At 51.6% G+C, this 20,994-nt stretch overlaps 1 protein-coding gene across 1 annotated transcript; it reads left to right on the plus strand.

The window, feature by feature from the left end:
- The first annotated feature begins 8,273 nt into the window (after positions 1-8,273).
- On the plus strand, positions 8,274-18,223 carry GPR4 (G protein-coupled receptor 4). Its single transcript, XM_082676055.1, has 2 exons — positions 8,274-8,356; positions 16,280-18,223. Exon 2 carries the CDS (start codon positions 17,052-17,054, stop codon positions 18,195-18,197), a length of 1,146 nt encoding a protein of 381 aa, XP_082532181.1. The 5' UTR covers positions 8,274-8,356; positions 16,280-17,051; the 3' UTR covers positions 18,198-18,223.
- Positions 18,224-20,994: the final 2,771 nt, after the last annotated feature.

The following is a 20,994-nucleotide window of genomic DNA, read 5'->3' on the forward strand; positions in this document are numbered from 1 at the left end:
GATGGAATATGTAAAAACACGGAAGCCTCCACTTGAACCACGAGGTTGAAACAGGGCAAGGAAAGTTTTCAGAGAAGTGGACTGATGACACTATCGATGTCTAGGAGATGGGGTATGAGGATTCTGGGTAGCAAGAGACAGAAACCTAACTTCATCCAGCAGAAACAATAAGAAGCCATTGCCAGGTCATGGAACTGGGTAGTCCAGGAGGGACCCAGCTAGATTCAGGGGCTCAGATGTGATTGGGGTTTTCCTTTTGGTGATTTCTCAGTGTAGTATCTAACTTTGAGCAAATTTTTAACTTTAACTTTGTATTGATGTATGCTACATGCAGAGAAGTACGCTCATCATAAACGTATAATCACAAACTGATCCCATCCATGCAGCCAGCTCCCAGATGAAGAAGTAGAACATCCCCAGGCCCCAGAAAGCGTCCTTGTGCCCCTTCCTAGCCATTGCGCACCACTGCCCGGCCCTCGCCAGTAATTGCTATCCTACTTCTCACACCATAAAACAGTTTTACCCAGTTTTGTACTTTAAATCAGAGATCAGCAGACTGTTTCCGGAAAGGGCCATATAGTAAATATTTTAGATTTTATGAACCACTCAGTCTCTATCCCAGCTAACTCTGACGTGTGAAAGCAGTCACAGACGGTGCAGGTGTGAATGAGCTTGGCTGTGTTCAAATAAAACTATGGATACTGAAACTTGAGTTTCTCAACATTTTTGCGTGTCATGAAATACTATTGTTTTGATTTTGGGGGAACCACTTAAAAATGTGAAAATCATCTTAGCTGACGAGCCGTACAAAGACAGGCGGTAGATAGGGTTTGGTCCACAGTGGTAGTTTGCTCACCTTTGCTTTAAATAGATGGAATCATAGAGTATGAACTCTTGGATCTGGCTTCTCCCCTTGAGCGGGTTTCTTAAGCTTCTCAAGGCCTCAGTTTCCCAATGTATAAAATAGAAGTTAATAATAGCACCTGCCCCATAGGGGTGCTGTGACAATGAGTTAAATAGACGCAAAAGCTTAGGACAGTGCCTGGCACATAGCAAGCTCTCTACAAATGTTAGCTGATTATTTTTACACTGTTGAGAACACAGACGCTGTGGCTGCAGGCATTCTGCCAGGCCACATGGTAACAAAGCCAGAGGAAGTCTTTCTCTCATACCACTCAAGCGTCTTCAGGTGTAATCTGATTGGCTCACCTTGGATCATGTGGCCAATCTCCATGGCCTAGGGAGTGGAGTCATCTGATCGGCCAGGCCTGGGTCACGTGCTCATCTTTTTGCTTAGGAAGGGGTTAGTGTACCTGGGACTGACAACGCCACCTAAACCTCGCAGAATGGGTGGGGGAGTTCTCCCAAAGGAAGGGGGATGGGAAAACACTCAAGCAGGAGACGGAAGCTACCAGCAACCTCAGCATATTTATGTCAAGGTGGGTGACACCCTGGAGGGCAGGGTCAATAATGTTTCTGGGAGTTTGAAGACCCCTATTCCCAGTATCTATTGCTTCAGAACAAAGCATTCCAAAACTTAATGGCTTAAAACAACAACCATTTTGTTATCACTCATAGTTTGGTGTTAGGCATTCACCCATGATGGAAGTTTGGGTTGTGTCCATCGTTTGCTATTGCAAATAAGGCTGTGATAAACATTTATATACAAGTTTCTATTTGGACATATGTTTTCATTTCTCTTGGGTATATACCTAGGAGTAGAATTGCTGAGCCATATGGTAATTCTGTATTTAACTTTTTGAGGAACATGTGTGTGTGTGGTTTTAATTAAACAGTTTTGAAATAATTATAGTCTCAGGGGAAGTTGCCAACATAGTACAGAGAGGTCCTCTATATCCTTCATCCAGTTTCCCCCAATGGTAACATCCTGTATAACTATAGCACAATACCAAACTTGGAAACTGACACTGGTGAATCGACAGACCTTATTCAGATTTCACCATTTTTACATGCCCTCCTGCTTGTATGCGTGTGTGTATATGTGTGTGTGTGTCTATGCAGTTTTATGACGTGTATAGATTTTTTCCAAGGGGGTTCCAGCAAAGGTTAGAAACTCCCTTTTGTTTCCAAAATATTCCCAAAGTATACCTGCTGTCTGTATATATGTATGTTTGCTCTCTGGTCTTTAGCTAGTTAACAAACCCTAATAAGCTCAATGAGGTCTGCCATCTGGGCTGTTCGTACCTCAGGTATGGGACTGTATTCTAAAGGAGACCTTAAATTAGTGATAGGATACCTCTATTTTCAGTTTTGAAGTATTGTATTAGAGAAAACGCCAGAGAAACAGAACCAGTGGGATGTATATATTATAAGGAATTGGCTCATTCAATTATGGAAACTGACAAGTCCTAAGATCTGCTGGCTGAGTCGGCAAGCTGGAGATCCAGGAGAGGCAGAGGTGCAGTTCTGGTCTGAATGCCGGCAGACTCGAGACACAGAAAGAACCAATGTTTCAGTTTGAATCTAGAAGGTAGGAAAAAGCCAGTGTTCCCGTTCAAAGGCAGTTGAGCAGAAGATAGTCTCTCTTACTCGGGGAAAGGTCAGCCTTTTTTGTTCCATGCAGGCCTTCAACTGATTGGGTGAGGCCCACCCACATTGGGGAGGGCAATCTGCCTTACTCAGTTTCCCAATTTAAATGTTCAGCTCATCCAGAGCACCCAGAATGTTTGACCAAATATCTGGGCACTTCATGGCCCAGTCAAGTTGGTGCATAAAATTAATCATTACAGGAATGATCATCAATTAAAACATAATAGGTCAGCGTTCTCAATGGGAGTCTCTAATAAACCTGCAAGAGGTACAGAAAGTTCCCCAATCAAGGTAAGACAATTGAGGTTTCCTTTCTTCTGTTGGGGCCAGAGAAGTGGCAGGATTCAGAGTGCTGCAGTGGTGAATAGAGGTAGGAGAGAGAGAGGGTAACAACTTCAGAAGAGGTTGGCTGGCTGGCTGAAATCATTGTGTGCTTTTAGTCAGTAGTGATGTGCTGGATGAGGAATCATAAAGTCAAGTGGGGTGCCTAGAACTAGCCCAGCAGAAGCATCAAGTTTTGCAGCCCCAACTATTGCCTTAAGACAAGGAGGAGAAGTCTGCTCTTGTTAATGACTCTTTACTGCCTGGTATGAAAGCATTTCAGTATTTTAACAAATGATACAGCCCTATCAGTGTGAACCAGCTGAATATTAACTGTGACTGTCCAGAAGGAGTAGGGATTGAATTGTTCTGATTCCTTTATCTTTGGTAGGCAAGATAATTTATGGTGATGCTATATAATTACCTCTCTCTCTCTTCTCTCTCTCTCTTTCTTTTATGTTTGAAGCACTGACATTTCCCCCCACTATTCTCGAGTTCAGTAGTTCTTACACTTGAAGGAGCAGTAGTAGAATCATCTGTAGGGTTTGTTATAATGAAAATGCACCTCCTCCCAATTCCCCATCCAGGGTTCCTAATTCCATCAATCTGGGTGGGGCCCAAGAATTTGCATTTCCAGAGAGTTCCCAGATGCTCCAAGGACCACACTTTGAGAACCACTGCACTAATAGAACTATAATAAGGTAACAAATCTATAGGATTTCTCTAGACAGAGCAATGCATAGAATTTTGTAGAACATTACACACTTGTGTTTCTTTTCCTTGTCTGAACCGTACAGATGATCTCTTGGGATGGAAGGCTCAGAGCCTTGCAGTTTCAGAGTGACAGTTTATCAAGGCCATTAATTCCCAAGGGAAGGAAAAATTACTGCAGGAGAAACCTGCAAATCCCTCTTTGACCAGCAAGGAGGATTGTCCACGTGTCTCCAGGAACAGCTGCCTAAGCTATAACTCTCCAAATGTCAATATCCTTCAGAAGTGACAGCCCCCAGAGCCAAACGTGAAATTCTAGGAAGGGGAGGGTGTTCAATCATATCAAAGCGTTTCATCCCCTCCACATTTCTGGCCAGAGATCTCAATTAATATGACCAGAAGTCAATCATTCACTAATCAATTGCCCACGAGGATGAGGATTTTGGCTTTTAAGACTGTATTCTCAGGGCCTAGCACAGTTTCTGGCATGCAGTAAATGCTCAACAAACACAAATGTTGATTAATCAATGAATGAATTCATTCAATATATGTAAGAAACATTTTACTCTAGGCCAGAGCCTGAGCTGGGCAGTGCTGGGCAGAGTGGTGACTGAGACAGCCCCAGCCCTGCCCTCAAGGGACTCAGTCCGGTGGGGAAGGCAGACCCATCCTTAGACAATGATGACCATAAGTGGGCAAAGGAAGGCCAAGTGGGTATCAGGGAGGGCTTCCTGGAGGGGACCACAGACCTGCCTATTGAAGGATGAGTAAGGAATGAACCAGGTAAAGTGAGGGGAGTGTTCCAAGTGGCAGTTCTGACAGCTCCCTCCTTCCTCCTATTCCCCCAACAAACTGTGACAAGGCCCCCTCTAGGCTCCAGCAGCCCCCTGGACCCCCGTTCCAGCCTTGACCACTCTGAGGTATGACTGTCAGGGACAGATCTGTCTCCCCCTCACTGACTGCCAGCCCTGGGAGAGAAGGGCCAGGGCTGTTGTGGTCACTGCCGTGTCCCCAACACTGCCTAGCCCAGGGCCAGGTACAGAAGCAAGGGCTCAGGGAGTGTTTACTGAATGAATGTAAGAGTGGTGTGTGTGGGTATGTGTGTGTGAAACAGTTGAAAGTGTGTTAGATGAAGAGGATCAAAGTTCAAACTCCTCAACCCTAATTTCCCACCCCCAAGAAGTGGCATAACAGCAGGTAGAGACTAGAGCTCCACTGTTGGGAGTCCAGCATTTCCACTTACCCATCTAGGCCACATCTGTAAAACGGTGCCTCTGCATATGGTTATTTTGAGGATGAAATGAGTTATTCACATAAAGTGCTTAGAATGGTACTTGGAATGCAGTAAGTGGTCATTAAATGTTAGCTGTCTTTATTTTTCAATCATTTCTGATCCTTCCTCTTTTTTTTTAAATTTATTTTTGGCTGTGTTGGGTCTTCGTTGCTGCGCATGGGCTTTCTCTAGTTGCAGCCAGCAGGGGCTACTCTTCGTTGCAGTGCACGGGCTTCTCATTGCAGTGACTTCTCTTGTTGCAGAGCACAGGCTCTAGGCATGTGGGCTTCAGTAGTTGTGGCACGTGGCTCAGTAGTTGTGGCTCATGGCCTCTAGAGCGCCGGGTCAGTAGTTTTGGTGCACGGGTTTAGTTGCTCCGCGGCATGTGGGATCTTCCCTGTCCAGGGCTCGAACGCGTGTCCCCTGCATTGGCAGGCGGATTCTTAACCACTGTGCTACCAGGGAAGTCCCTGATTCTTCCTTTTTAAGCCAACATCCTCTCCTGTCCCCATCTCTTATATCCAGCCACTTGAATCACCAATACTTGCCCTTCCTTGTGACATTTCATGTCTCTGAGCCTCTGCACATGCTCTTCCCTCCCCGCTGGTACACCCTTTCTGAACTTGTCCACCCAGGGAACTCCTATTCAGCCGGCACAGTCCAGCAATCACATCAGCCCTCCAGACCTCCAGGTTTCAGATCTATGGGATCAAAGTCTTGTTTCCTGTCCTCCAGCTTTTGACCCTTCCCTAATGTCCAAGTTCTGGGGAAGTAAGTGGTCCAGCGCTAAGCATCCCTTTCATTGGGTCTCTTGGTGCTCTGTCACCCCCTTGTGCCCAGCCTCAGACCTGCATGGAAAAATGTGCCTAGAAAGTTCTGGGAGAATAGTGCTGGTAATTCTCCACTGTGTACCCCAGGGTCACCCTCAGCCTTTCTCCTCCTGCTCTGGGCCCTGGGAGACTGCCCTGTGTGGGCTCCATCCACGGGAGTCCCTTGCCCTCTGCCTTCTGGTTGGCTTCTCCCCGTTACAGGCACTGACAGGGAATCTGAAGGTAAGTAGAGAGGGAGAGGTTGGAGTATTTATTTTCCGGGCCCCTCCCTGCATCCCTGCAGTTCTGGCAGTGGCTGTGTTCCTCTACCTAGAGCTACAGCTCCTATGGTCTCCACTCCAAACTTCAGCTTTCTGCCTGAAGCGTGGTAATGGCTTGCTTCTGGCTCCAGCTGGTTCCCTGGCGTTGCCCCACATTTTGTGGGTTATTTCACCCTGCCAACCTCTCTAAACCTTCCCTTCATAAATGTTCTCACTTAAATTCTTTTTTTTTTTTTTGACCGCACCACGCACGTGGCTTGTGGGGATCTTAGTTCCCTGACCAGGGACTGAACCTGGGCCCTCGGCAGTGAAAGCGCTGAGTCCTAACCACTGGACCGCCAGGGAATTTCCCCCCACTTAAACTCTTTGAATGGCTACCTGTTTCCTGCCAGGACCCTAACTGAATCACATAGACTTAGGGTGAGCCCAGGAGAGAAGGGGACCCTCGCCCACCAGTGCACTCCAGAATTTCTCCATAGGATGAGCTTGGGATGGCCAAGGGGCTGACAGGAGGGCTTGTCTTGAAGCTGATAAGATTTATATTGGGTTATTTGTGGGGAGGGGGCTAAAACCTTCGTGACACTTCCACTGGAGTGTCTCTGTCTGTCCCCTTGAAGGAGGGTGGAAGGAAAAAACTTTTACTCCTGTGTGTATTGCAGGTCACTTGGGTCACTTGGGTCCTTGGTTAACTCTCTCACTTTCTGTTTCCCTCAAGAGCCCTGAGAGGAAGGTGGTAATATGGTTCAGAGAGGTGAAGTCATTTGTCCAAGGCCACATGGTGAATGATTATAATAGCTACCTTAAACAAAACAGAAGTGTTTCATTACATTTCTGTGAAGCTCTGGAACAGGCAACACTAATTTCCAGTTTAAAAAAAAAGGAAAAGAAAAACAGAAAGGCATGGAGTTGCCTCTGGGGGTGAAGTAGGGTGTGAGTATGCCCTGGAAATGGGCAAAAAAACAATGTTCTCAGGTGATGGAAATGTTTATGTCTTAATTTGGGTGATTAGTCACATGGGCGTATCTGTTTATCACAACTCGTTGTACTGCTCTCTTAAGGTCCAAGCATTTTAATTTTTATTTTCAAAATAAATAAAAAAGAATTTGCAAGCCCATCTTTGAGTGCTACATCCCAGGTCGGTCCAAAGTGCTTTGCCCAAGAATGAATTCTCACGACCAATTTATGAAGAACGTGATGATAATAATCAGCAAATAGTTTTGAAGCACTTATCATTCGTGTATTTACTCTCTGAAAATAACATGTATGGAACGCCTGTCTTGTAGTAAACTAACTAAACACAAAAATGACACTCCTCCTAGTGGGGAGGCAGATAATTAGAAAAAAAAAAAAAGTGGGGCTTCCCTGGTGGCGCAGTGGTTGAGAGTCCGCCTGCCGATGCAGAGGACACGGGTTAGTGCCCCGGTCCGGGAAGATCCCACGTGCTGCGGAGCGGCTGGGCCCGTGAGCCTTGGCCGCTGAGCCTGCGCGTCCGGAGCCTGCGCGTCCGGAGCCTGTGCTCCGCAACGGGAGAGGCCACAACAGTGAGAGGCTCGCGTACCGCAAAAAAAAAAAAAAAAAAAGGTGAAATACGTAGAATGTTGGATGGTGACAAGTTCTATGGGGAAAAGCAAATAAAGCAGGAGGTAGGGGATCATGGCGATGGCGGGGGCGGGGGCGGGGGCGGGTGGGTGGGTCATGTTTTATAGACTTGATAGTATGACATCCCCATGACAAAGGGACTGTGAGAGACCACGTTATCAGAAGAGGAAACTGAGGCACAGAGAGGTCACCAGCCTAAGTCTCGCCAAGAGGCAGGGCTGGAGCTGGAAACCCCAGGATACCTTCCAGGGCTGGCGCTGACCATGGGCAGGGGGAACTAACAGACCCCTCGTTCTCTCCCTTGGGGAAGGGGGCATGCAATGATCAGAAAGTTAATGACTTGGGACTGGGGTCTCCGAAAGGAGGAAATCGTTCAGCTCAACGAGGGACCCCCCTTCCCCCTCCCCACCCCCAGCTGAGGGCATGATCTAGGAGCGCGGGACTGGAGGCACGGTAACCAAAGGGGTTAATGAGGTGGGGGTCTCCAGGATGGTGATGTTGAAGGACTGGGGTGTATTCCAGCAGCAGGTGAGATTTCCCCAGGGCTGGAAGACACAGCCCTCTCTCCATCTCTCCATCTCACAGCCCTCTCTCCATCTCTTTAGCGGGGTGAAGGCTCAAAGGGGTTAAGGGGGAGCGACAAAGGAGGGGTTAATGGGGGCGGGCCCGGCCGGGCCGGGGCGGGGCCTCGGCTGGCGGCTCTGGCCCGGGGGCCAGTAGAAGTCGCCGCCGGGTTCCTGCGCCGCCTTGGAGCCCGGCTCTCCCAGCCGCGGAGAGAGACGCCACCTGCCCCGTCCAGCCGTCACGCGCAGGTAGCCGCCGGTCCCTCCCCTGCCCGCGCCGGTCCTGCGGCCGCCGGGGACTGCTCGTCCCCGCGTCCGTCCGCTGCCTCAGTCTCCCGCGCCGTCTCCGTCCCCGCCCCTCTCTGGGGCTGGCTCTTCCCGGCGTCTGACTTTGTCTCTGGGTGTGTCTCCATCTCTCCGTCTGTCTCTGATGTCTCTCTGGATCTGCGGTCCCTCTCCCTCTGGGTGTGTCTCTCCTTCTCCATCTCCGGATGTCTCTGTCGATTTCTTTATCTCTGCCTCTCCGTCGCTCTCTCACTCTGCCTCCATCCCTGTGTCTTGGTGAACTCTCAGTTTCTGTGGATCTCTCTGCTTCCATCTCCCCGTCTCTGGGCATCTCTTTGCCCTTTCCCTTCCTGTCTGTGTCTCTCGGTATTCCTCTGTCGCTGTCTCTCTGTATCTTAGACCCGGTTCTGGGAACTTCACCCCGTCATCATCTCATTCCAAATCCTCGCAAATTCCCACTTTCACCTGGGCCGAGGAGCTGCTTGGGAGTGGGGCAGGGGGCAGTAGGGTAGCCACCTGGGGCAGGTGGACTCTGAGCGCCCCTGTGACCCCGCCTCCCCCTTAACAGTCACCCCACTGCTCTGGAGGTTGCACCCACCCCACCCTCCAATTTCAGGAATTCCTGGCTGGGGGGTAAACTTCCTCCCCCACTTCCTCCCTTCCAGGATTTGGCTGGGTCACCCGTTAACTCCTTCCTGCCTTGGCTTCATCCCCCCCTCCTTGAGCTGGACACCCCCCACCTCCAAGCACGCTGAAGGACAGCTCTGGAATTTCGGTTGTGGGACGTGTGTTGTGTACTCAGGCGGGACATGCGCTAGGGGAGTTTCTTGCGGGCACAGATGGAGTTAGTTGATGGGGGCCACATCCCCACCGCCCCCCACCAGGGCCCATCACCAGCCCCACTCTTTCTGAACTCACCAAGGGCCCCTCACAACTCTGTCTCTGTGGTTGAGCTTGACTTCAGGTTTGGGGTGAGGTTGGGGAGGTTTTCCTTTCTGGTGGTGGGGCATCCAGTAGTAGAAAATGAGAGAGGCTGATGGGGGAGGGGCTCCAGAACTCTGGGAATCATAGAATCAGGAAGTCTTGCCTGTGAAGTCTTTGAATGAAAGGACCCAAGTAAGTGAGAATGATCAGAGAGGGGGACCAGGAATGCTCAAACCTTCAAATTAAAGGTCCTTAGGGTATTTGAATCCTTCAATCCAAAAAGCTTGGTGTTGGAATCTTGGCAGTTTTCAGTGTTCGCGCACAGCCGAGAGCTTGAAAGTGCTTGCAGAGATAGCTAGACCAAGCCCCCTATTTTACAGATGGGGAAACTGAGGCCCAAGAGTAGAAGTCCCCGCAGTGAGTCAGTTTCAGGCTAAGGTTGGGACTCCAGTTCCACTGAAGCCGCAGTCCAAAGATCTGGCTTCTTTCGCTGCCACTAAGTCGGATTCCTGTGGGGCAGGAGGTCTTCATAGGCAGGAGGGAAGAATGCCAAGGTGAGTGTGAATGGCTGGAACCCAGGAGGGAGCCTTTTAGAGGCAGAGGAGAGAAAATATTTCTAAAACCACGGTGTTGGAGAAGGAGAGGGGACAAGAGTTGGTTTGGGTGGAAGGGGTGGAGTTTCAGAGAAGGAGGGAAGTGAGGGGAAGGGGAGGGGGGTAGTGCAGAGATTAACTCCCGCCTGATTTTGTCTCCTGACCCTCCCCATGAAGCCCACTGCTCCCATAGGACAGGGCCTATAATTTGGTTTGTGTCTAGACAAATAATAACTCAGCTGGTGTGAGCGAGCAGGGAGGGACGTGGCAAGGCTCCCTGGGAGGCAGCCTGGGCTCCGAATGTCCCCCCCAGGGGGGTGAGAATTTAGGGACCAGGTGAATGTGGTGACTACCCCTCCCCCATTGAATCCTTAGTATCTTAGAATTCTGCATAATCTTAGAACTTTAGGCTGCTAGAATGTTAAAAAAAACAAAACAGATTAGATAGGGAGGAAAAAGGAAGTGAGGTTTACGGTATGTAGAGTATGTTCCCATTTCTGTAAAAAAGAAAAGGGAAATACATATTAGTGTTTGTTCAGCAAAGATAGTAATCACTGAGAACCAATAATAGATTCTGAAAGTTATAGAATGTTAAAAAATATCATAGAGCGTTCTAACAATAGAACTTGAGAATCTTGGAATGTGAGACGCTGGGATGTTGGAAACTTAGAAGGAGAAGGGCATGGAAAGCCACCATGATAATAACAATAGAATGGAAGAAAGGTAACGCTCTAGAATGTTATAATAATAGAACAGTAAACCAGGAACTGGACTAACAATAGAACCTGAGGATTTGAGAACCTTGCATTCTAGAACATCAGAGGAGTAGAGTCAAGGACTCTGGTGTCCCTTTTGGATGGTGTGGGGGTGTGTGGAGGGATGGGGACCCCTTCGGTAGAACTGGGGAAACTGAGGCCCAGCTGAGCGGTCACGGTGGCCGGACTGTCCCCCAGTTTCCGCCGGCCAGCCGCCAGGACACCAGGTGGGGAGCGAGGCTTGGTGATCACATTTCGTCCCCTAATGAGCAGACCGGAGCTGGCTGGTCCCCCGGGGCTGTCAGGGGAGCAGGAACCCTCAGAGGAGGGAAGTGGGGGTTGAGAGAGGCGACCTGGAGGCTTCTAGGACAAGACTGGTGAGTGAGGGGCTGTGGGCTGTGGCTCTATTCTCACAAGACTGGTGAGTGAGGGGCTGTGGGCTCTATTACCTCTCCATCTTGTCCTTTCACCGCCCCCCGCCCGCAGTCCTTCAGCCTTGCTGGACTTAGAGGTGGCTGCCAGGGCCCAGGGACTTATCTGGCTTGCGCAGCTGAGGTGCAAAGTGGGGGCAGTGGTCTGACAGTCCTTCCTGTCTCCCCACTATCGCTCCACATTCTCAGCTTATCTCTCTTCCCTGCCCCTCTGGGAGGGGCCCGCAGGGACCACGAGGGAGGCCTGTGGCACTGGGGAGCTTCTTGTGGGCACTGTGAGATTTGGGGATTGACGTCCCAGACACAAAGCCTGAGTAAGGGAGGCAACTTAGATCCCAGCCCAACAGGGTCTTGGCTCCAGGGGGCTGGGCAAGGGAGTCAGGTGATGGAGGGGCACCCAAGACGCTGAGGTCATTTGCTTTCTTGTGGTGAGAGTCCGTGGATCTTGCAGCAGATTCTTTTTTTTTCTAATATTTATTTATTTGGTTGCATGGGGTGTTAGTTGCAGCAGGCGGGCTCCTTAGTTGCGGCTTTCTGGCTCCTTAGTTGCGGCATGTGGGCTCCTTAGTTGCGGCATGCAAACTCTTAGTTGCGGCATGCATGTGGGATCTAGTTCCCCGACCAGGGATCGAACCTGGGCCCCCTGTGTTGGGAACGCAGAGTCTTATCCGCTGCGCCACCAGGGAAGTCCCTCAGCAGATTCTTAACGGGGGCTGAGAACCCCGGAAAGACTTGAGAAGAATTACGGGAATGCAGGGGGTGAAGAGAGAAAGCATTCAGGTAAGGGGAAGCTTTTTAGTTAAGAATGACAGATCTATGCAGTCTTGACACACCATGTGACTTAAGACAACTGCTTTGTGGCTCTAGGCCTCAGTTTCCCCACCTGTATCAGGCAAGGGTCAGAAAGAGCCTCGTGCCCCTATATGTTGTGACATATAGGCCTGTTGCACTGTGGAGTTCTAAGAGTCTGCCATTCCGCGCTGTCTTTCGGGGGTTTGGTGGTGGGCAGATCTCAGGTGGGGGACAAGAGAGGGTTGAATGCCCCTCCCCCATGCCCAGCATCCCCCAAGAAACAGATGGGTTGAGGAGGAGGGATGGGAGGAGGGAGGGGTAGGCAGCCAACTGGTTCCCCCTCGAGGAAATTAGCAATGGGAAGTGTATTTCCTTTGGCTGCAGGAAATCAGTCTCATGCCTGTGTACCCACCCCAGCCTCAGCTGAACCCAGGGGTTCTTGAGAGGGTGGGGCAAAGGGAACTCCCAGCTCTCAGTGCCTCCTCCCATTATGAACTGGTTCATTCTTGTGTCAGCTCCCCAGTGCCTGTGGAATAGTAATAATTGTTCAAATACTGCACAATTTATAGATGATATCACCTCTACCAAGGATTTTCTTTTTTTTAATTAATTTTGTTTTTTATTGAAGTATAGTTGATTTACAATATTGTGCCAATCTCTGCTGTACAGCAAACTGACTCAGTTATACACATATAGACATTCTTTTTTTTAAATATTGTTTTCCATTATGGTTTATCACAGGATATTGAATGTATCCATAGTTCCCTGTGAATAAGTTCGGAGATGTTTCATCCTCTTCAGTTTTCTGGAAGAGTTTATATAGAATTGATATTTTCTTTTTTTCTTCTTCTTTTTTTTTTTTTGGCCAAGCCGCGCAGCATGCAGGATCCTAGGCACAGGGTCAAACCTGGGCCCCCTGCAGTGGAAGCGCAGAGTCTTAAGCACTAGACTGCCAGGGAGGTCCCAAGGATTTTCATATCTGGGATGTGACTAGTATAAAAGTTGTGCCCACCCCCCCCTTTCTATAGAAGGGGAAACTGAGGCTCCTGAAGAAGTAATTCCCTCAGTGTTACAGGAGGAAGGAGAGACTCAGGGCAGACAGAGGGGAGAGAGGTGTTTGGGTTTTTGTTTTGTTTTTTAACATAAATTTATTTACTTATTTAGTTTTGGCCGCGTTGGGTCTTCGTTGCTGCGCGCGGGCTTTCTCTAGTTGCGTTGAGCGGGGGCTGCTCTTTGTTGCGGAGCACGAGCTCTAGGCGCGCGGGCTTCAGTAGTTGTGGCTCGCGGGCTCCAGTAGCTGTGGCTCGCAGGTTCTAGAGCTCAGGCTCAGTAGTTGTGGCGCACGGGCTTAGTTGCTCCGCGGCATGTGGGATCTTCCCGGACCAAGGCTCGAACCCATGTCCTCCACATTGGCAGGCGGATTCTTAACCACTGCGCCACCAGGGAAGCCCGAGAGAGGTGTTTTGAGTGATTTGCTCTGGGCGGGCGGTTTCAGTTCAAAGGTAGGGACCGGATTGCACTGTTCCAGCCAGGAGCAAGCCACCTCTGTCCCATCTCCACAGGATCCAGGAGTCTCTGTGAGTCTGAGGTGAGGGCAGCTCTTCAGTCATGGAGGACCCGAGAGCGGGGAGGACTTACTAAGTGGGACTCAGCCCTGATCTTTCAAAGTCAATTGTGCAGCAGATAGATCCTACCCTTTTCACTTTTTCCCTCCACGCCTCCTTCTCTGGGTCCCTGCAGGGGCTCGCTTGAGCTTGAAGTCGGGGGTGGTGCCGCCTCAAGGTGAGCAGGAGCCTGTGTTGGAGGAGGGGCTGACCAATGCCTGTTCCCTCAGTCCAAAGACATTTCTTGAGTGCCTACTGTATGCCGGGCCTGTCCTGGGCGCTGGCGATACAGCAGTCAGCACAAGGTCCCTGCCCTCCTGGAATGTCCGTTCTAGATAGACAGACAGACACAAACAAGATGCAAAGTGATGTGAGGAGAGAGCCCTGGGAATGGGTGGTCAGGACTCTGGGTCCAGAGGGCTTCCCTGAGGACGTGAAGGAGGTGAGGGAGCTAGTCGTAAGTAAGTCTGAAGGAAGAACAAAGGTTTTGTTTTGTTTTGTTTTGGCTGCGTTGGGTCTTCGTTGCTGCGCGTGGGCTTTCTCTCCTCGCGGTGCGCGGGCTTCTCCTCGCGGTGGCTTCTCTTGTTGTGGAGCACAGGCTCTAGGCACGTGGGCTTCAGTAGTTGTGGCACGCCGGCTCAGTAGTTGTGGCACACGGGCTTAGTTGCTCCGCGGCATGTGGGATCCTCCCGAACCAGGGCTCGAACCCGTGTCCCCTGCATTGGCAGGCGGTTTCCTAACCACTGCGGCACCAGGGAAGCCCAGAACAAAGGTTTTGACGCTGCCAATGCAGCGTCAAAAAAAAGGTCCAGCCTTGAGGTCCAGCCTTGAGGCTGGACCTCAAAAAAAGAAGGTCCAGCCTTGAGGCTGCTGAGGTGGGGGAGGGGAGGTGGGCAAGAAAGTCAGCTAGGTTGCCCAGGCTGGTCAGGCAATGCCTTGTCACCTGGGGTGAGGATTTGGGATTTCACCCCAAGTCCACTGGGAAGCTATTGGAGAGTTTCAGGCAGAGAAGTGACAAGAGCTGATTTACATGTTAGAGAGACCTTTCTGGCTGCCACGTGGGAAGTGAGTTGAGGGAAGTCAGAGTGGCCAGGAAAGCCGTGAGCAGGCTACTGCAAAGTCCAAGCCAGTGGCGATGGCTGAGCAGAGCGGGCAGAAGCAGGGGTTTTAGAGACATACATGGATTCAGGATTTAGTGTGGAGGTGGGGAGAGCCAAGTGGCCTTTCCCATGAGAAGATGCTCAGGCATCTGGGAGGTTCCCATGTACCTGCTGTGTACCTTTGGGCTCCTCCCTTCCCCTCTCTGGGCCTTGGTTTCCTCATCTGTCCAATCGACTCAACCAGTGGTTTTCAAAGTGTGTCCTAGGGATGCTTCAGAGGTGGCCTTCTTCCCGCCACCTCATTTTTTTCTAGAGCACAGAGCAGCTTCTTCTGTCACGGTCTTAGATGGGGTTTCCAGCTGAGATGTCTCTCTTTTTTTTTTTTTAAAGTGGTTTCACAGCCTAAAAACTAAACTGATGCAAACCCTTGGATGGAGTGGCTCTGAAGGTGCCTCTAATTCAGGACTTCGCTCCCCACCTCTCTGGGGGTTGACAGTGGTCCGGGGCTTGGTCCAAGATTGTCCTTTGCCCTGTCCTTAAAGGTCTCCGCAGGACCAGGAGACTGGGGCCCAAGACTCTCACTCGGGAAAGTCGGAGGGGAGTGGGGAGAGACAATGAAGGGGGCAGTCTCTGAGGGAGGGGACTGCTGGCACTGCCCCCAGGGCTCCCCCTTGCTCCCGACCTCAGCCGAGTCCAGCATCTCCTCCTCTCAGCCCTTCCCCGCCCCGCCCCCCCCCCCAGCCCCCTGCAGCTATGCTTCCCTGGGCTGTCAGCCCAGGGCCCTCTTCTGTCCAGTTATTCTTGGGTGAAAACTGAAGTGCAGACTGGAGGAAGCCGAGCTTTCCCCTCTCCCGCTATCAGGACCTTGGACAGGTCTCTGAACCTCTCTGTGCCTCAGTTTGTCTAACAGGGGGAATAACCCTATTCCTCATAGGATTCTTGAAATTTCAAAATTCATACCCATAAAAGTGCTTAAGACAGGGTCTGCTATGTAGTAGGACTTAATAAACTTTAGCTGTTATTATCACCACCGTCATCATTATAGTCAAAAATGGGTTGCCCTGGGTTAGGAGCAGGAGGGCTGGTTCTAGCCCGGTTCTGTCACTGCCTTGCTGTGCATCCTTGAGGGGAGTGACGCAGCCTCTCTGGGCCCAGTCTCCCTGTCTATAACATGAGAGTTGAGACTAGTTCTCCATTTCCCACAGCATGATATGATACTTGTGCAAGTTTTACATGGTTTCTGGAAGAAAGTTTTAAAATCTGAGTTGGATCTTTATTTTTATTTTTTTGCGGTACGCGGGCCTCTCACTGTTGTGGCCTCTCCCGTTGCGGAGCACAGGCTCTGGACGCGCAGGCTCAGCGGCCATGGCTCACAGGCGCAGCCGCTCCGCGGCATGTGGGATCTTCCCAGACCGGGGCACGAACCCGTGTCCCCTACATCTGCAGGCGGACTCTCAACCACTGCGCCACCAGGGAAGCCCCTGGATCTTTATTTTAACATCTGTTAGGGAAAAAATATATCTGGCATCTCAAATCTGTGTTTTCAGAGATCCGTTGCTTAGAGTGGGGCCCAATTAGGCATCGTTAGGGTCCCCACCCTCTGCAGCCCACTGGAGTCAGGGCAAAAGGGGTGTGGGGAGAAGGGGGTGGTCTATGACTCCTCTCACTGCAGTCTTCTCTCCCCACAGGTGCTGCAAAATCAGCTTTGAACTGTGAGGCGGGGCCACCTCATGTCAACTGCTCAGCTCCCACCAGGACCAAGCAGGAGCCCCGTCCTTGTCCCCTTTAAATTCCCTGTATTAGTAACCCTGCTCTGATCTAGCCCTTACTCACCTCCTTCCTGTTTCTTAAAAACCCTTCCCACATTCCCCAGACCGAGCCCTTCCTCTCTTTCATCCCTCACAGGACACCTCCTTTTCCATAATCTTCTCCTCACTGTTTACTTACTTATTTCCTTATTTCTTACTGGGGTCCTAGGAAATGCTAGCACCCCCATCCATCTTGCCTGGTCTTTTCAACACTCCCTAACTGTAGACTATCCTATCTCAACACTATTCCATACATTTCCACCCCACCGTTACTTCAGCATGGCCACGCTTACCTTCTACATCCTCCGCAAATCTCTCTCTCTCGCCACTGCCCACTGATGCCTTCAGCTCCTCTATAAACAGCCCCCTCAGTCAATTTTGTGTGACCCCAATACTCCTCCACTTATGCTCTGATTGGGTTCATAAAACCTCCTTGACAAAGATCTTTGTGAATCCTGCCATCCCCCAGACCTCCCTCTTGTCATAATTCTATCCCTCCTCCAACTTTTCCCTCTCAAGCTCTATCCTTCCCTGCCCAGCCTGGCCCACGATTCGTGGTCAGCCTCATCTCTTCACTGTGGACTGCCTCCCACCATGTTCCCCTGAGCCTCCGAGGAGGGGGCTCAGGGGGCCTGATGGCCTCCCGCCACCCATGGCCCCACAGCCCCCGTGGGCCAGGGGAAGCATCTCGAAAGCCTCAGTGCCGAGGATGGGCAACCGCACGTGGGAGGGCTGCCACGTGGACTCCCTCGTGGACCACCTCTTCCCGCCCTCCCTCTACATCTTTGTCATCGGCGTGGGACTGCCCACCAACTGTCTGGCCCTGTGGGCCGCCTACCGCCAGGTGCGGCAACACAACGAGCTGGGTGTGTACTTGATGAACCTCAGCATCGCTGACCTGCTGTACATCTGCACGCTGCCGCTGTGGGTGGACTACTTCCTGCACCACGACAACTGGATCCACGGCCCCAGCTCCTGCAAGCTCTTCGGGTTCATCTTTTATACCAACATCTACATCAGCATCGCCTTCCTCTGCTGCATCTCTGTGGACCGCTACCTGGCCGTGGCCCACCCACTGCGGTTCACCCGCCTGCGGCGCGTCAAGACGGCCGTGGCCGTGAGCTCCGTGGTCTGGGCCACAGAGCTGGGAGCCAACTCGGCGCCCCTGTTCCACGATGAGCTCTTCCGCGACCGTTACAACCACACCTTCTGCTTCGAGAAGTTCCCCATGGAGGGCTGGGTGGCCTGGATGAACCTCTACCGGGTCTTCGTGGGCTTCCTGTTCCCGTGGGCCCTCATGCTGCTCTCCTACCGTGGCATCCTGCGGGCTGTGCGGGGCAGCGTGTCCACCGAGCGCCAGGAGAAGGCCAAGATCAAGAGGCTGGCCCTCAGCCTCATTGCCATCGTGCTGGTCTGCTTTGCGCCCTACCACGTGCTCCTGCTCTCCCGCAGCGCCGTCTACCTGCGCCACCCCTGGGACTGTGGCTTCGAGGAACGTGTGTTCTCGGCGTACCACAGCTCACTGGCCTTCACCAGCCTCAACTGTGTGGCTGACCCCATCCTCTACTGCCTCGTCAACGAGGGCGCCCGCAGTCACGTGGCCAAGGCCCTGCACAACCTGCTCCGCTTTCTGGCCAGTGACAAACCCCAGGAGATGGCCAACGTCTCGCTCACCCTGGAGACCCCACTCACTTCCAAGAGGAACAGCGTGGCCAAGGCCATGGCAGCCAGCTGGGTGGCCGCTCAGCCCTCCCAGAGGGACCAGGTGCAGCTGAAGATGCTGCTGCCGGCACAGTGAACCCCGTGTCGTGCAGAGCCCCCACTCCTCCATACTAACCCCACCCTCCCTTCCCTCCTGGTCCGGTGTATGCAAATTGTATGTAAATGAGGCTATGCTAATTTCCATAAGCATGTAAGAAAATAGGAAAATAGTGAGGTTGATGTGTCACTGGTCAACCATCGTCCTCCACCATGACCCCCTAACAATTCAGTGGAACTGTGCCTAGCCCTGCGCTGGGTGGTGCTAGTGACCCAGCGGTGACAAATGACAGTGCTGGCCCTGCCCTCATGGCTCCCACTCCACTGGGGGAGACAGATCTGTCCCTGGATAGTGATGACCCAGAGTGGGCAGGGCTCAGACGGGGAGCCCAGGGGCTGGGGGAACCCAAGAAGGCATCAGACCCGGTCTGGGCGTCAGGAAGTGCCTCCTAGAGGAGGGGACCAGTAGATTACCTTTCCGGAAGGTAAAGACAAAAAAGTTAGGATTACTTTCAACAAGGGGGTAAAAGTCTGTGACTCACGGGGAAGGTGGAAGAAGAAACTCACCGAATGCTGAGTGGTCCCTTTTGCCTTTGAGAAGCCCCCGGTCCTACAGGGGAGAGAGCGAGCAGGACAGAGCGTTTCAGAGTTTCAAGGTAAACAGCATTCTCCAGGTCAGGACTGAGGAGGAGGGAGCAGGATCAAATGAAGGGCGATCAGCAGACGGGCCGGTGGAGCAGGGAGCAGGGCAGGCTTGGGAAGGGGGCTGCGGACAAGAGAAGGCTATTTATTCATTCATTCAAGGGAGATTTGTTTATACCTACCCTCTGCCCAGCCCTGTGCTGGCCGGCAGCTGGGGACAAAACAGTGACCAAGACAGCCTAGGCCCCGCCCTCACGGAGCTCACAGTAAATGAATAGAGATAAACATCACATTTGGAATCGATAAGGGTAATGGGGAAAAATAAAGCTGACTGAGGGGACAGAGAGTGATGTGGAGTCTGATCTAGATAAGGAGGTCGGGGAGGGCTCACGGAGAAGGGGGCATTTGAGAAACGACCTGAAGGAGGAAAGGGGTCAGATGGAAGAGCGCTGCAGGCCGAGAGAACAGCAAGTGCAAAACATGGAGTAAGAGACTGCCTGCGTTTGAGGGCCAGCAAGCACACACAGCGGTGTGGCGGGAACCAGAGGCGGGAGGATGTGAGGAATGGAATTGAGACAGGCCAGGAACAGGGGCCCATATTACAGAGCTTTGTGAATCCACGTGAGGACTTTGCCTTTTATTCCAAGAGAAATGGGAGCTACAGAGGGGCTCTTAGCAGAGAAGGATTGGGATTTGGCTTAAATGTTAACAGGATTCCCTGGCTGCTGAGTGGGGAACAGAATATGGGAAGTAAGGGCGGAAGCCAGGAGCCCAGGCAGGAGATGCTGATGGCTGGACTGGGGTCGGGGGTGGGTGGTGGTGGAGTGGGGAAGGATCGGTGTCAGCTTTGGGATTTATCTTGAAGGAATTCGATGATGGAAGAAGCACAAGGGCCGGTGGGATTGTGTAACTCAAGCCCCTTGCCCATCCTGGGAAAAGGGTGACCAGGGGACCTGAACTGGAAGGACGTCTGGGAATGATCCCAGGCCCTACTCAAAGGCCGTCACCGAAGAGGCCAAGTGATTAGCCCAGGGTCACACAGCCAGTGAGTCAACGTTGGGGCCATCCTGGGCTCCCTCTCCCCTCCCTGTCTCTGCCTCTGTTCCCAGGCCCCAGAGTGGCCAAGGCTGCTGTCCTGGCTGATGGTGTTCCCCTCCCTCCCCTGGCCCTCAGGGGTCAACCAGGAATGGCTGTCCTTCTAGAACTAGGCTGGAGAGCAGGAGGAAACACACAGGTCTGGACAGGCCTCGACACACACACACACACACACACACACACACACACACACACACACACACACACACACACACACACACACACACACACACACACACACACACACACACACACACACACACACACACACACACACACACACACACACACACACCATTGCCCCAGAGGTTCCCAGAAGAGTTTCCTGGAAACCCTTCTCAGAGAAAGAAAGAGGAGGGAGGAGGGGAGTGAGAAAAAAAATGAACTTAATGAGGAAAATAGTTTTGCAGGAGGAGGGGTGGGTCACTGAGATGCAGGAAGTTGGGTCTTCGGTGTTGTGGGGAAGAGAAAAGAGGGAGGCCTGGGATTGGGCGGTGAGGGAGGGCTGGTAGTTTTCCCACCCTGTCTCACTGCTATAAAGCTACTGGGATGGAGATGTAGGGGAACAGAAGCTTTCTGAACACAGTCCCCTCAGGGAATCAGATGAAAGCCTGCATGCTACCCCTCCACCAAATGCTCATTCCCATTCAATAAATATTTATTGAGCACCTACTATGTGCCAAACATTGTTCTAGGAGCTGAGGAAACAATAGTGAATTATAAACAAAAAAGTCATGTACAAGTTTGGAAGCTTCCTAAACCCATCATGTGGAACCTCAGCGCCCCACCCCCACCCCGAGTAGGTCCTTAGGCCCCAGGCTAACACCCCCAGGGATCAGGAGAAGACTCTGGGCTGGGACTCAAGAAACCCCAGCCTCAGTTCCATCTTGATTACCTCTGGAACTCTGGATAAACCCTTGTCATCCTCTGGCTCCAGTTGGTCAGTCAGTAAAATGGGGGGGGAGGTCCCTAGTGGATGATGGACCTTGAATGGTCCCAAGCTCCTTAACATCTTTAGCCCAGAAAGGGTCCTGGGGAGAAGTTGTTTTTATGGAGTCTTGGCATTCTTAGTAATTTAGAATATCGAGGTTCACACATGT

This window comes from Grampus griseus (assembly GCF_964374135.1).
Source record: "Grampus griseus genome assembly, chromosome: 19".
Taxonomy (NCBI): Eukaryota; Metazoa; Chordata; class Mammalia; order Artiodactyla; family Delphinidae; genus Grampus; species Grampus griseus.

Coding starts and splice junctions, on each gene's coding strand:
- GPR4 (XM_082676055.1), top strand. CDS start 17,052: ATGGCCCCACAGCCCCCGTGGGCCAGGGGAAGCATCTCGAAAGCCTCA.